This window comes from Rhinolophus sinicus, chromosome 5 (assembly GCF_057876585.1).
Source record: "Rhinolophus sinicus isolate RSI-liver-muscle chromosome 5, RSI-T2T, whole genome shotgun sequence".
Taxonomy (NCBI): Eukaryota; Metazoa; Chordata; class Mammalia; order Chiroptera; family Rhinolophidae; genus Rhinolophus; species Rhinolophus sinicus.
In genome coordinates this window covers 41,715,439-41,731,945 of record NC_142505.1, presented here as the reverse complement: position 1 = coordinate 41,731,945, position 16,507 = coordinate 41,715,439, and the positions used below count along the sequence as shown (strand labels likewise).

Sequence of the window (16,507 nt, the reverse complement as noted above, 5' to 3'; positions counted from 1 at the left end):
GAAAAGCCTGTGAGGTTACCTTTTTTGTGCGTGGTGCAAACACTTAGCAAATTTTGTGCTGAGAACTGTTGGCAAATTTCAAGTATACAATTCAGTGTTGTTACCTCTCATCACCGTGCATTCATTAGATCTCCAAAGCTCATTCGTCTTGCATAACTGAAACTTTGGACTCTTTAACCAACATTCCTCATTTCCTTCTCCCCCAGCCCCTAGCAACCACCATTCTACCATCTGCTTCTAAATTTGGCTATTTTAGATTCCACATATAAGTGATATCACGTAATATTTATCTTTCTGTGTCTGGCTTATTTCACTTAAGATGAACCTCCAGGTTCATCCATGTTGTTGCAAATGGCAGGATTCCCTTTTTTAAGGCTGAGTAATATTCCATTGTATGCATATAGGTATCATATTTTCTTGATCCATTTGTCCATCGACAGGTAACTTAGGTTGTTTCCATATCTTCACTATTGTGAGAAAGGGGTGATTTCTAAGTGGACCAATGCACAGAGGCATTAGTTTGACGAGAGGTAGTTGAGAAAGAATGTCTCAATGGTAGATGGATGTAATAATACCATTTAGTGTTTGAATAGTATTAGTAGCACGGGGTTCCTGCACATGCTTCTGGAGGTTGTTCACTCATCATTGACTGGGGAGACCGTGGCGGGGTGGGGGGTGCGGGTGAAACACAGCCCCACATTCTGCTTGCCGAGCCAAATCCCCTGGTTCAGGAGTGTGTTTGTTCCCCTGGAGGAAGGGGTGCTTTTTTCTAATTCATACAAAGACTCTGCAGCAGTCAGTCCCGCAGGAGGAAAATAGTGGGAGATAAGCTTGAAATAAATGGTAGGGCCGGATCATAGAGGACGTTTCTTTGTATTTAGACTGCTGGTTGTCAATGTACAGCATTGATGGTTGGTAGTGGTGATTGTAGGTAAGATTTGTTACCCTACACTGGAGTTAAACTTGGAGATTTGTCAGTGCTAGGATCCCTATTTATCTGGCATAAAATAAATCCATATCTTTTGAAAATTATATTTGCTCGATGTTTCTCCAAAGCAAACTTTATAACTTACCCACTTTGCTCCGATATCAAATCAGCCTGATTTAATTTTCTAAGACAGTCATGGAAAGAGAATCTGTCCCATGACTGCAAAGCGTTCTGTTCTGTAGTTCCACTATAATTAAGACAAATGCATCCAATCTTTCCATCATGTGTTCTCCTGAGTTACAGGATTCTTTTTTCTGTATTTGATAATTTGGTTATCTTGTGATACTGCATCATTTAATTATTCCCCAAAATAGAGATCTTCAGAAAATCTGCTCAGAAAAAAGTGATTTGCTGTTCCCAACTAAAGTCACATCTGGGGTGTTTACTCAGAAATTAGTCATTTTCAGAGCTTTGAGATTGCTGTTTTTCTTAAGGAGTCTCATCTGCCACCTAAGGCTGTTGAAGCCTTCCTGTAGAACACTTGAAGGAATTTTATAAACTCCGGAGAAGGATTAAGTTGATATCCTCATAGAGCTACGAGTACAAGCCCTGGACTCTATCAGACTGAGCATGGTTGCCCTCTCTGTTATTAAACTCCAAATGTCTGGCTGTATTCAATTTAATAACTGCATAAACATTTCCTTAGCATCTACTATGTGCCAAACATTGGGAATATAAAAATGAATAGAGCACTGTCCCCATCTAAAGAAGTATAGTCTCTACACTCGATCAGAAGCACTGAAATTTAATTTTACTAGCTGGCTCTGCCACCTACTAACTGCTACTGTTAAGCAAATAATTTGATTTATCTGAGCCTCATTTTCCTATAAAACCAGTAACACTGAGATGACGTTCCTGTATGGTATGAAGCATTGTGAGATTAATTTGATAATCAGGGATGAATGATGTACGAATAGTCACTCAGTGTTCTCTTTCCCTCTGTCATAACCTTCTGTCCCTTTTGGATTTTTACCTTTACAGACTGAAAAAGACTCTTTATTTCAGCCTTTGCTAAAATCACGCCCTTTTCATTTTGTTCTGTTTTTGCTCTGAGCTATTTCTACTTTCATCATGTCGTTTCCAAATGTCTGGATATGTGGACCTGATACTCTGTATCACAAGTACAGTGTGAAAGTACTAGGCTTGTCTAAGATGAGCTTAGAGTGTAAGAAACCCTTTTTTATTCTGGGTTTCCGATAAACTTTCTGATGAAGACCAACATTTTTTCACCTTTTGCTCTCTCAGTCTTTTTGTGTTTTGTCTGTGACATCTCATAGCACTGATGTCTTAAGAAAACAATTTTCTGTCATTTCAACTTCCTTTCCTGGATTGTAGTTGAACACTCATGATCTTCTGATAAGATCATTTCCCCTGAATGTTTTCTTACACTTAGTCACATTAAAACTCCTCTGCCACTTTTCTGCCCACGTCCACATCGTCTTTCAGTTTATCCCTAATCAGCTTGGCATTTTAATCCCTGGAGGAGCCGAATGCCATCTGCAAACTTGGCAATTTCCCCATGCATGCTCCTCCAGATCATTTATACGAATGCTAAGACACCATGCAGCTTGCTTTCTATCTAAGATGTGCCTTAGTTGCAGAGCATTTGATTTAACAACTTAATCACTGAATTAATGACACGAAGGACCAGCCACAGAACATTGCCTTTATCCAGAAAAGTGTTCACTTCTTCTTATTCTTTGTTTCTTATCCCTAAACCAATTATCCATAACAGCATTTCTCCATGTACTGAAAGAAAGCTTATGGTTCATGAATTAGATAACAAGTCCAAATTTGAGGTAAGAACCCCTTTACCAATGTAAGGTCCTACCTATTATAATTCTCATGTATGTCTGTGTTCCAGAACATCTGTAATAGGAGACCTATACCACTTTATATCACTTCACTAAATCCAGTTTTTTAATATCACTGTCACTTCCCAGCTAGAGTACTGGGCCTAATCAATCAAGTGGTCAGTTGAGCTGCCAGGTAAGTGCTGTCCAATAGCTGCTGGTTTGCCGTGTGCCAGTAAAACAGCAAATCCCGAAGCCTCGTTACTGCACCAGCTTCCCAAATGATCTTGAGCCCTGGCTTGCTCCCTCCAGTCTCTTCTGCATTCCAGACACTGTTCTGTCAGAGCTTAGGCACCTGTGATCATGTCATGTCTCTGCTCAAAATCTTTGACAGTATTTTTGGGGACAGTTGGGAAAACTTGAATACAGGCATACGGGAAATATTGTGGGTTCAGTTCCAGACCAGTGTAATAAAATGAATATTGTAATAAAGCAAGTCACACACACTTTTTTAGTTTCCCTGTGCATATAGAAGTTATGTTTACACTGCACTGTAGTCTATTAAGTGCGTGGTAGTATTATGTCTAAAACAACAACACGCGTACCTTAATGTAAAAATACTTTATTGCTAAAATTGCCAACCATCACCTGAGTCCTCAGTGAGTCATAATGTTTTTGCTGGTGGAGTCATAATGTCTTGCCGCAATGTTGATGAAAATGCAGTATCTACAAAGCGCAGTAAGATGAGGTATGCCTGTGCAGACTCAGTAAAGTTGTTAAAATTATTATTAATTATTAAAAGTCATTACCCAAGGGTAGGCAAATTCATAGAGAGAAAGTAAACTCGAGGTTACCAGGGACTGAGCGGAGAGAGGAATGCCGTTATTGCTTATTGGCTACAGAGTTTCTGTTTGGGAGAAAGAAAATATTTTAAAAATAAAGATGATGGTTGCACAACATTGTGAATTTACTTAATGCCATTGAATCGTGCATTTAAAAATGGTTAAATGGCAAATTTTGTTATCTATGTTTTGCCACAAAAAACTTTTGTCATTATCAGTTAGAGATAATATTTAATTTTATGAGAAATGACATGATATTTGGGATTTGCTTTAAAACACTCCAAAACAATAGTCCCAACAACAGTAGTTGAGGGTGATAGATGAAAAAAATCAGCAAAATGTTGATAACTGTCGAGGAGAGAATTTTCTATAATAAAAAGTTCTAAAAAATTGTTTTGTAGGCTATCAATTAAGTTTCAGCTACTCAGCCTGACATTTGCAGCCCTTTGCCAGTCTGTCTCTTCTCTTTCTCAGGAGACTCAGCTCTCACTGCTCAGCCCACAGTGGCCTTCCCTGCAGGCAGCTGGTCTGCGCAGGGCTCTGTGCTCAGACAGCCTCTGTGCCTCTGCAAACTTCACCTTTCAGTTCTGCTTATGTGGTAGATTCCTACTCATCCTTGAAGACTCAGCCTTCCCAGGCTTCTCCAGGCAGAGAGAACTCCCTCCACTAGGTTCCCACAGTCCCTTGTTTATACTCCTGCTACAACTTCTACCCCGTATTATGATCTTCTGTTTATGCTTCTGCGCTCTACTGTGCGCTTCTTGAAGGTAGAGGAAACTTACTTTTCACTGTATGTCTTTCTGAGCTATATGAAACTTTTGTTTTATTTATGTATTTATTATTGTATTAGTTTCAGGTGTACAAAACAATATAATGATTAGACATTTTTTGTTGTTTTAGTTGTGTGCTTTAAGTGCTTTTTAAAGGAAAAGGTTGAAAGTTGGAAATGTGAATACTAGCTATAAATTGTAAGAGTTGAAAGAAACCTTAGCAATTACCCATATAGATATTGGTCTCCTTTTCTAGACTATGCTTTCTCTATTTCTCATCTGCTAATGCATTTTTACATTTGTAGCACCTACCACTGAATGCTCAGTAAATTGTCGCTGAATTTACTGACAAACCATAGCTTTTTTTCCTACAGATTGCAAAAAGCCAACTATCTAGCTTGGAGTGTGTAGACACACACTTTTTAAAAGAAACCATTCATTTTCAGCCATGGCATGTCAGAGCAACAAAGGAGCAGGAGGGATGTCCTTGGACCAGTGCAATCTGGCTATTCAGCGGGCTAAGTGGTACCAGTAGGTGAGTTGGACTACCGCGTGTCTGCAGTACACATCCTGCCAGTAGGTGGCGGCAGGTGCTCACAAATTCTCTCTAAAACCAGCAGGCCTGATTTTACCCTTTGAGTGTAGGGTGAGAAATAAGTATCCTCTACTATTTCTAGTTTATTTCCTAACTTCTTGATGCCCAGAGATGCTTGCCTGAAATAACAAGGCCTCAGTTAGAGACCGTGCGAGCCAGAAACTAAGCACCTTGTTAAAGGTAAATGTTCAGACCAGTGCTAAGTATTTACTGTGCTCGGTTGCAGAGCTCTAAGAAAGCCTTCTCCTCCCCAAGTGCCTTCTGGAGCCTGCAAATGTATTGTTAGTGCTTTCATCGTCTAGCTTGAGGTTTTTATCCTTATGCAAACCTCAGTCACCTAGGGAGGATTTATACTCGAGGCTGTTTTAGGTCCTTTAGTTCCAGTTGGATGGGATTGAGAACAAATTTTCATGTAGGGAAGGAGAGGGAAGAAAGAGCATGACACCCTGGGATGTACACATGTGAGAAGAAAGCAGAAGATGGCTGGGCTTACAGAGACAGACTCAGTCCACTCAATCCTGAGGTGGCCTCTTCTGGTTTCCTACATCTGTCCAGCCAAAACCGTCACTACTGATGTCTCCAGTCAATAAGCCAGCCTGATTGTGAATTTACTAAGCACACAGCTCGGTGAAGAGGTTGGAAATTTATAGATACAATGATTATATTTGTACAGGCCTTAGCTCAAAGCATATAATCTGACAACAGGACACATCGTATTTTGCCGTGTATGATGCACACCCACATTTTTGGCCCAAACTTTTAGGGAATAAAATCTTTCGTTTTAATTTTTTAATTCAAATTTTTATTTGTTTATGTTTAGGTACTTGTTTTTTTGTATTATAAAGGAATTTTAGCATTTACATTTTAACATATTATGGTACAAGAAATTTTATGTAACAAATAATTACAAAACACAAGAACAGAAGGTATAGGAAATTTTATGTACCGGTAACAAATGTACGATATTTACGCATCATAGAAGGCCAAGAACTCTTCGTGGTTGCAAGTTCTTCGTAAGTTCAACAAAATCAGGGTATTATTCTTGGGTATTATTTTGCATATGGATATCGTTATTGATTACTAGAGTTACACTTTTAATTCATAAGCATAAATAAAATAATTAAAAACATTTATATAGGTATGGAATTAGTACTACCCTCACAAATTTGGGCAAAAAGGTGTGCATTATACACAGCAAAATATGGTAATCCAAAATGTTTTGGAAAATCCAGGGCTCACATGTGGATGGTCCCTGCTTTGAAGCTTTACTACATAGTGGTCTGAGGCTGGGGGTAGGAGAGGAGTTTCACAGATTATTAAGATAACTGAGTTTAAAAGGTGGTATCAGATGATGATGTTATGAGCCAAATATGAGCAGACAATAAATGGGATGAAAGTTCAGAAAAGAAAGAAGCCATATTGGCTGTGGTAATAGTAAAACAGCAATAACACCTGGTACATAAATGTTTGTTACATTTTGCTAATGGTACTTCATATTTGCCTAGCATTTCAGATTTCCAACACTTTAATGTCAGTTATTCTTATCTAGCCTCATTCAGTCTTCACAACAACCTGAGTCAGGTACTAGTAAATCAGGTAAAATATATAAAACACTTAAAATAGTGGTTGGTATATAGTGAACGTTTGCTATTATTATTAATCCTATTTTCTCTATGAGGAAACTGAGGCTCAGAGGGACAGTTCTGCCCCAAATCACAGCTCTGAGAAGTGGTGGAATTAAGTCTGAACTCAGCTCTCCTGGCTCCTTTCTCTATTATCCATGCATAAAAGAGGGGATATTGAAGCTGGACTTGCCTACTTTGGACCAAGTTTGGAGGTGGCTTTAGCAGAGAAGTCTCTGAAATCGTTCTCCTTAGCCTAATGAGCCCTAGTTGGCAGGTGGATGGGAATTGGTGAGGGTATTCAGTAAGAAGAAGAAGAGTTAAATCTAGAAACCTCTACTCATTTCAGCAATAAGGCGAGATGGTCCATCAAGGAAGCTGCAAGCCATTAAATTCACATAGATCCTCAGCTGCTAGGCTTGTTAAGAAAATGTTACAATGGGGGGAAATTGACAACACAGGCACCATAGATATTTTTAGTCTGTGCTTCAAGGATGTACATCTTGGGTTCTGTTTAGGATTGAGCACAAGGGGGTGGGTTTGGATTGATTTGACAAGACAGCAAGTCAGAAAGGCCTTACTGAGCACCTTTTTTGTGCCCAGCTTATGCAAGGCACTGTGTGTGTGTGTGTGTGTGTGTGTGTGTGTGTGTGTGTGTGTGTGGAGGGAAATAAGGGAGGTGAAATAACTTTCTTGAACTTTTAAACACTGGAGTGGTATAATTTTGGGGGGTGGGGGGGCAGTGTGGCAATAGCAGTGGAAACTATAACTGTGTCTATTCCTTGCAATAATGTATTTGTCCTCCTAATGTACAACATGGGAATATAGTTAATAATACTGTATTGTATTCTTGAAATTTATTGAGTAGATCTTCAGCATTCTCAACACACGCACACAAATATGAGGTGAGGGATGTGTTCATTTACCTGATTGTGAGAACCCCATTTCACAAAGTATACATATGTCAAATCATCATGGCGTACACTTTAAATATATACAATTTTATTTGTCAATTGTATCTCAATAATGCTGGAAAAAATAAATTATTTATCCTATGGATATATTCTTAAATGTAAGCCATTATAGCACTGTTTTGGAATAGCAAAAACAACCCAAAAACTGGAAATCTAAGTGCTCACCAATAAATATTGGTTAAGTTAATGTATGACCTTCAAATGGAATTTCATGAATCTGTTAAGAAAGAGGTCCGTCAGTACGTGCTGAAAGCTTATCACTGAGATGTATGTTTAAGTGCAATAAAAATCAAAGTTCAAAAAGAAGAGTTTATGTAACATGGTGCCATATGCATGTTTGCATATATGTATGCAAATATATGTACACATTTTCCCCACACTGGAAGGATATGCTTGCAACTGATAATGGGGAATATATGTGATGAGAGGAATGGGAAAGGAGAAACTAATTCTTCATTTTATTCTTTTATGTTCTTTTGAAGGTAGATTGATTGGTTTAACTATATGACATACTTTTTTTTTTTTTTTAAATTTAAGCCATTTGCCTGAGGTCACATACCCACCTGAGTATAGCTAGAATTTCCGTTTAGAATAGAGTGTGATTCCTGAGCCCTGTAATCCAGAACCCTTCTAGATTCTAGCACACTGCCTCTTAACAGTGCTCTCTTAGTATCAGGAAGTACTTCTGTTACTTGCTTGTAAAGCTACAAAATGTTTCATGAAAGTACCTGGAACCAAAACATCCAAGGGCCCAGAGTTGGGAGAATGTGCTCATTCTTCAGAAGAAGGCTCTGTGCCCCATTTGCCTGCCATTCTGGCTCCTTTTTTATAAGCTTGTGGCTCAGCTAAGAGAGGTCAGTGACCCAGAGCCAGGAAACAGAGACTAAGATTTCTAACAGGACAAATTACCTTAAGGAAAAGGCATTAAGATAACTGGAGAGGTGGGGGTAGGGAGAAGGCATGAAAACAGTATCATTAGCCAACTTGGTCAATGGGCAGGTGCAGGAAGTGGCAGAACAGCCCAGCCAGAATCTATAAATATACTTCAGTATTAGTGTTCAAAACCCACAAAATAAATGAGTGGATTAAAAAACTTGGCATCATGTCCTCCCTCCCCTAGCTATAAACTTTGTTCTAAGCTTAACTCTTAGGAGCACTTCTGTGATTTGGGCATATTATTTAACGGCTCTGGGTTTCAGTTTCCCCATTGGTCAAACAGACAGCACCCTCTGTACTGTCTACTTCAGAATTGGAAGGAATGTGCTTTGAAAAGACAAGCCATCACACAGAGTGAGAAGTTATCATTAATGTCTCTGAGACTTACAGAAGGAGAGCTGTTTAGAGACAGAAAGATGGGAAGAAGCATCCAAAAAGCATTGCTGGTAACAAGGTAGACACATCTTACTAACACAAGCAAGGAACCTCGTGTATCATTTACTCTAATTCCTCCTTTTTATAGTCACAGCCGAAGACCCAGAGTCCAAGGCCTGTAGCGCAGTGACAGTGCCATGCGTAGACCATTATTTAAACCCATAAATAAGATGGGAAGTAGTCAAAGGGATGGGATACACTACAGGCTGCTTGCCCATGGGGCTTGCTGAGCTGTGAATGTTGAACAGGGTCCTGGAAACAAGCTGATGAAGCTTAGTAAGGAATTAGGGCAGAGGTGGGGGGATGGACTTCAGTGATCGAGCCCCAGGATGGCTGCGTGCCTCTGGGGAGCAATTTGAGGGTGGCCAGGGACTTGGATAGGACAAATGACAACTTCCTAGAACAGACTGTTCCAGAACCCAGAGAGGAAAGGAAATAGCCTGGCCTCGTCCTGGGTAGTTCACAGGAACCAGAGTAGGAAGTATTTGTAGTGGAACTAGTACTCACAACATCAAGTCCCTTTTGAGCGGAAGAAAGAAAATGGGGGGGTGGGGGGGGAATGCTACGCAGCCACATGACAAGTCAGTGTTTGTAATGGTGGGAGTGAAGATGGAGAGAAATAATCCACAGAGGGAGACAGTGCTGTGCAGTGCCAAGGGCATTGGGCTCATTAACTTGCCATATGACCTTGAATATGCCATTTTCCTCCTCTGAATCTTGGTTTCCTCATCTCAAAAATGAAGACCTTTCTCCCTAGCTCATAAGTTATTAGGAGGGTTAAACGAGATGTTCTTGAAAGCAACTAGCACACCATTCCTAGCACATGATGCCCAGTATGTTAGTTTATCACTTTAGTTTGGAGAAGGACGTCTGGAAAACCTCCAGTGAAACGTGCTAATGTGACATTTCAAGCCCTGGGAAAGCAAGCCCGACCTAGCGAATAGGTACAGTGTGGAAAGGCCCTTTTTACAAATGGAGAACCAGCCTAAGTGGGCAGGTAAGAAAATCTTATGCCAGGGAGGGTAGGTTAAGGCAAAGTAGGCACGAATACAAATATAAGCATGAACACAGTCTGCTGACAAGAGGTTGTAAAGCCAGTAATGCATTCATGTAAGGTTTTTCTAGACTCATGACCAAATGGGAAGATCATAGGTGTAAGTACTGTGTAACAGCTTAACTCCTTTTCTTGATGGCTCAGAAATACAGGCTAGGTTTTGTGTTCAATTATAGTAGCTTTCCTCATATCCTACTCTCCCCCCCCTCCCCGCACCCCCCTTTGGTTAATGAACTCTTTCTCATTCTTTAATTGTCCTTTTATCCTTTTGGGGTATGTTTGCTTTTTTAATTATTAATTGCATCAAACCCTTTTTGGAAGTATAAAGAGGCAAAATGGTAACAGTTTCTTTAAAAGTAAAATTCCAAAGGTGGAAATCAACGAGAAAATCAGAGTGAAATGTCAGATGGGAGAAGATAAGGAAACTATAAAAGATTGACCTAGTCTTTACCAGGAAGAACACTGGGGAAAGTCCTACTTCTAGACTTCTTTGGTAGCCAAAAGATAGGGATGTTATCATAAAATTACAAAACCTGAGAGTGAAACGGTGCTTTGATTTGTTTCATAGGTGGGTAAGTTGAGTGTAAAGGAGAGAAAGTGCTTTGCTTGAGGCTCTCAATTGTGGTGATCCAATCGCAGAGTTAGGCTCAAACCCTAACCCTGGTCTCTTGACTGTCATTCTGGGTTCTGTCTGCTGTAGACTCATCTTTGTGATAGTGAATTTCGGACTTCAAACACTTGTACAAAACTAATTTGTGGTTTTTGTGTTTTGTTTTGTTTTTCTTTTTCCAGGGCCAAGTGCTTCCGGGGCAAAAAAGTCCTCGGAGATTATGATATCAAAGTGGAACAGGTAATCAACCTGAAGCTCAGAGCTGCATCTGCGTCCTTGCCGGTCGCCCTTGGCATTACAGAGTGAGCCCCCCAGTTCTGCCGAGAGAAGTACAGTGACTGGCCCTGGGTTCCAGCCTCTCCACATTCGCAACCCCACCCTTTTCCCCGGGGCTTTTCTGTTTATGGGACAAGGTCCTGAAGGCTGCATCTTTCAATTTTCCTGACTTCTTTTCACGGGTCTCGTATCCTTAGAGGGGCTCTTAGAGCCCTCTTGCACTGCAGGGTTCTCAGGCTGAGGAAAACCTTAGAGGAATGTCTTCCCAGGACACTGGCCACACCTCCATGGTATTGGTGGCTGGTGCTCCTGGGTAGGTACCTGTCTCCTTCGGGTGTGCGGTGACTGCTGGGAGCCTGAGGCCACACTTCAGAGAGAACTTAGAAAAGAACACCTCCTTGTTTTAATGCGCTGACGTCCTGAAAGACTCATTTTTGTCTTCCTCTAGTCTTTGCTTCATGCTAAATAGAAATTAGATCCATTTGGGTAAAAAGGGGATGTCCTGTTTAAACATTACCTGTATTTTCTATGTAATATTAGCAGTTAGTTATCATGCCCTACACAGTGTGCTGTGATTTGGAGGACTTTCCTATCCCTGATCACATTCAGGTCTTAAAATAAATTGTTAGCTAGGCAGGGTTGATGAATATTTTCCCTATTTTATACATGGGAGAAACCGTCCCCCCTCTGAGGGGACAAGTAACTTGCCTAATGCCTTACACAAATTGTGGGGGGCAGAGCAGAACTAAAGCCCAGTTGCCTAAACTAAAACCTAGTGCTTTTATGTTGAAACTGATGCAGATTATGTTTGCCCTGGTTCCCGTTCGTGCTCCCGGAGAGGCAGCACAAAGGGTGCTGGGCCGGGAGTCCGAAGACCTGAGTTTTGCTCCTGTCACTGCCAACAATGAGTGTTTTTCTGTCCAGAAAAGTCACTTCACTGCTCCTTTGGGAAACAGGGATAATTATTCCTGTCCTTGCAGCCTCGTAGAGTTGCTATGAGAGTTAGATAAAATCAGTTTGTGAGAATGCTTCGAAAACTGTAAATAAAATATTTCGTGGTGGGGTATTCCTGCTGCTGCGACGGCTGCTGTGTGGAGGGGTTGGCAGCCACGACTGTTCCCCTACTGTTCCCCTACTGTTACTTTCATTTATTTTTTTTGGTCATAATAAAAAAACACATAATATAAAATCTATCCTCCTAATCCCTGCTGTTACTTTCCAGGCAGAATTTTCAGAGCTCAACCTGGTGGCCCACGCAGATGGGACATATGCTGTGGACATGCAGGTGCTCCGGAATGGCACAAAAGTTGTCCGGTAAGGCCCTTTCTGTCCTCAGCATTACTGTCACTGTCCCGAGAGTTCCATCTCTGGCTTTGAGAGGTAGTTTCAAAAGCAAGTGCTGGAGTGGATTAAGTGCTATAAGTCTATAGAACTTAATAATGTGTCCTGTGCGGAGCTGGTGTAGGAAGGCAGAGAAAACCAGCTCTGCCTCAGGGAACTCTTAGTCCCGCGGTAGAGAAAGCTGCGTGGACTCAGCAGACTTAGAGGTAACTGGATTCCTGTCAGAAGGATTCCAGGACTCCGGCCCCACTTCAACCACTGCAGCTCTGTGCTTTTATCTCTGCATGTATTTCTCCCTGGGAAACAGGATTCCATTGCTTTAAAAAAAAAAAAAAAAGTTTGAAAACCTCTGACCTAGTTCAACCTCCTATTTTCCATCGATTTACTTACGTTCACTCAGTGAGTTGGTAGCAGAACCCTGTATCCTGTGTGAATTCTGTTAACTCCCAATCCTGTGTTCTTTCTATGCTCCGCATTCCTGGGAACTCATGTCTGACAGGAAAGCCTCGACTCAGAAGGGATGTTGTGGGTGGGAGAAAATTTGCAATTACAAAGCACGTACATGCCAGGTAGTATTCTGGGTGACCTACAGGCATGATCAGACGTGATACAACTGCTCTGTGAGGGAGGTGACGAGAATGCCAGATGGAGGAAAATGGCTTCCACAGTCTCATATTATTCTTCCCAGGGGCTCGGTGTGGCTTCAGGTCTTGAGATATCAGAGCCTTGCTGCAGGAAGAGTTTCACTTCACTCTCTTCCCTACCTCAATCTGCAGTACCCTGACACTGAGGAACTGGGTCAGTGACAGGAAAGGCAAAACTCTGGTGTCTGGAACCTAACAAGAAATGTGAGCTTGTCTATCCTGGAGAAGGAGGACCACAGAAAAAGAGGTGTCTGTCCAGCCAGGGAGTGAGCTCAGGGAGATCCTACAGAGAGATGATGGGTTCCTCCACCTGCAGGTAGCGCTAGTCATAGGGATGCATGCACACACGCAGGTGGTGACAGGGTGCGGGGAGGATCTGGCAAGAATAAAGCAGCCCCTTCCAGGTACCAGTGTAGGAACTCAAGAGCTGGCCACAGGCTAGAGCTCCATTCCTATAACCGGGATGTAAGGTTTGAGTTCAGGCATGTAGCTGGAGCCAGTTTCCCAGACCTGGGGCATCAGGAGGTCAGAGCAGCTCCAGCACATGCCATTCAGACTTGATGTGAAGTCCCCTGAGTGACTGAAGAGGGCTCCTTCCACTCCTGCAATCCCTCTTCTGGGTATCTACCCCCAAAATCTGAAAACATTTATCCATAAAGACATGTGTGCTCCAGTGTTCATTGCAGCTTTGTTTACGGTGGCCAAGACATAGAAACAACCAAAATGTCCTTTGATAGATGAATGGATAAAGAAGTTGTGGTATATATACAATGGAATACTATTCGGCGGTAAGAAAAGATGAAATAAGACCATTTGTGACAACATGGATGGATCTTGAGATTATTCTGCTAAGCGAAATAAGTCAGACAGAAAAAGCAGAGAACCATATGAATTCACTGATATGTGGTATATAAAACTGAAAACAACAAAAGAACAAGACAAATGAAGAAACAGAAACTCATAGACATAGAAAATAGTTTAGGGGTTACCAGAGGGTAAGGGGGGAGGGGGTCTCTAGAAGAGGGTAAATGGGGTCAAATATATGGTGATGGAAGGAGAACTGACTCTGGGTGGTGAACACACAATGTGAGATACAGATAATCTATTACAGAATTATACACCTGAAATCTATGTAACTTTGCTAACAGTTGTCACCCCAATAAACTTTAATTAAAAAAAAAAAGATCTTTGAGCCTGGGTGGGGCTGGAGCTATAGGTGGGGTTGGGTGGGTACCTGGGCTGAGAACCACGTAGATCATTGCACACTGTGTGAAACTGCCAAGTCCTAGTGCCTTGAGGGTGGATGCTGCCACAGAATTGAATCTCTGGGAAGATGGGGTTCTTCAGGAGTAAGGGCATGAAAACAGGAGCCCTGGTCCTGTGGAGCAGCTGTGGCGAGGAGCTCTGCTGGCTAGAGGTGAAACTCAGGGAGCCTTCCCATGCATGCAAGGGAACATTCTGTACTCTCATTGCTTCCTGTAGCTGTTGCTCAACCTCAGTTCTGCAAAAAAAATATTTGTACTTCTCCCTAGTGTCCGCTTTGGAAGAATAACATTGGGAAGTCTGGCATCTGATCTCAGCCAGCCTGGACCCTTGCTCTCCTCGGGGCCTGACGAAGGCATTGCCTATTTTAAGGAGCAGCTCTCAGGGTCGAAAGAGGACCCTGAGACCAGAGATCTGCATGGCAGGGTGGTCAAGTCAGCCAAGTGTGTCATCTTCAGAGTCTGCTGGCACCCCCTTGGAGCACCAGCTCTAGAGCCACAAGGAGCTTCAGCCCTCATAGTGCCCCGTAGTGACAGGGAAAATTCTTGTTCACATTAGGTGTGAGGGTCTAAGTGTTTCTTTCCTCCTGAAGGCATTTGTATCTTAGAAAAAGGTGGCGCTCTAACCTAGACAAATAAGGGAATTTCAGAAATCTGTTCCTCAAATCTTCTTCGAGATGTGCCAAATACCTCATTTCTAGTTCGTAAAAGAATAATAATAAAATGAGGGGCTTGGGCCAGGTGGCCCCTAAGACCCGTCTCTGTCTTGGGCTTTGGAAATGGGAGACAAAGTGACGCATGACGTGAGGTGCTGGTTAATGGCAGACTTGCCTCTCCGTTCTCCCCAGGTCCATCCGGCCAGACTTCGTGCTCATCCGGCAGCACGCGTTCGGCATGGCGGAGAATGAGGACTTCCGTCCCCTGGTCATAGGCATGCAGTACGCGGGCCTCCCCAGTATCAACTCACTGGAATCCATTTACAACTTCTGCGACAAGCCGTGGGTGGTGAGTGAGCCCCCCCTCGAACCCCCATAAGAGGGGAGGACCCAGGTTCTGGCTCTCCCAGTTTCCCGGGAGGGACCACTGGTAAACAAGATGCAGTAGGTACCGGCTGAGAGGATGGGGGAAGAGCTTCAACTGGGACAGGGCAAGGGCCGGCTCTCACAAGAGAACGCCGATGTCATGGGCTCGGCCCCCTTTGCTGCACAGTGCACCTTTGGCCTCACAACAAAATCACACAAAGATTCTGTGTAGAAGCCCTTACACATCTGTAGGCCTGCCCTCAGCCACAGGGTGCAATGATAGAAATACTTGTTTCTTGCCTTTGAATGGTCTAATTATTGGAAAGGCCTGAGGCCCGTGGGGACCAAGGGGATGACCTATCTCCGAGGAGTGTTAGTGACAGAGTCCTACAAGTGTTTTAACAACATTAAAATGAGATTTATCCACAAACATGTGAATCGGAGACTTATATGAGCTGGAATGCCTTTAGAGATCATCAAACCTCTGCCCTTCACGGTAGAGATATGAAAATTAAAGAAGGAAAGTAAGGAGTATAAAACTACTTACTATATGGTACCAACTTCTGAGATTTTCCTATTTTAATCTTCTTTAGTCCTCACAATAACCTTACAAGGAAGATATTATCATTATTATCCCTTTTTACGGAGAAATGAGGCCCAGAAAAGATTAAGTAATTTACTAAAGTCGTCAAGCCTTGATTTCTCTAGGTTGCACTGCCGCTCACATAAATGGAGTTACCATGTGAGGAAGAAGGCAGCCTGGTGTTCTCTTTCTTGGCCAGTCTGGGAACCTGGGAGGCAGTGGAAACTTTTGAGCAGAAAGAAAGAGTGGGGCCAGGAGGGAGTGTGACCTGTGATGGCTGCCGGGACACTTTGGCCTCCCCTCCGGCCCCTGAGGGCCCCCAGCTCCTATGACTGCTGCTCCAGGCAGGCCCTCTCAGAAGAAAACACCTGTCGCTAAAAACATCCTCCTCTTCTTGTTTTTCAAAAGCAAATGTCAGCCATCACACACTGGCTTGCCAAGAGTCACGCCACTGGTACCTGATTTTGAAGTTGCAGTTGCTGGACGCCAAGCCTCTCCACCACTCAGGGAGCTGGAAGGGCTTTTTGTTAACTAAACAGCTCTATTGCCTCTGCTCTTGATCTCTTTTTTCACACCTGAACTCAGTTTTCCTGTTCCCTTGGAAGCCAGGGAGACCTGACAGTGTAAGAGAAAGACCAGTGAAAGAGGAGTCAGAAGATCTGGGAATGGCTGTGGTTGAGGAGAGAGGGTTGGGTCCCAACCTCCACTTGTTCAGCCTTTCTCTCTGTGTGCCCTCAGGCGTCTGGCCTCCTCGCCTGCA

General features: G+C 42.6%; 1 protein-coding gene across 2 annotated transcripts in view; it reads left to right on the top strand.

Annotated features, from left to right (window-relative positions):
• The window catches only part of SYN2 (synapsin II), a 149,056-nt gene that overhangs the window by 88,870 nt on the left and 43,679 nt on the right, over positions 1–16,507 (top strand). For both annotated transcript variants that reach the window (XM_019732629.3, XM_074312976.2), the window contains exons 2-4: positions 10,802–10,859; positions 12,118–12,209; positions 14,991–15,147. In XM_019732629.3, the coding sequence (XP_019588188.2) occupies positions 10,802–10,859; positions 12,118–12,209; positions 14,991–15,147 (307 nt within the window). The remainder of the gene's footprint in view (positions 1–10,801; positions 10,860–12,117; positions 12,210–14,990; positions 15,148–16,507) is intronic.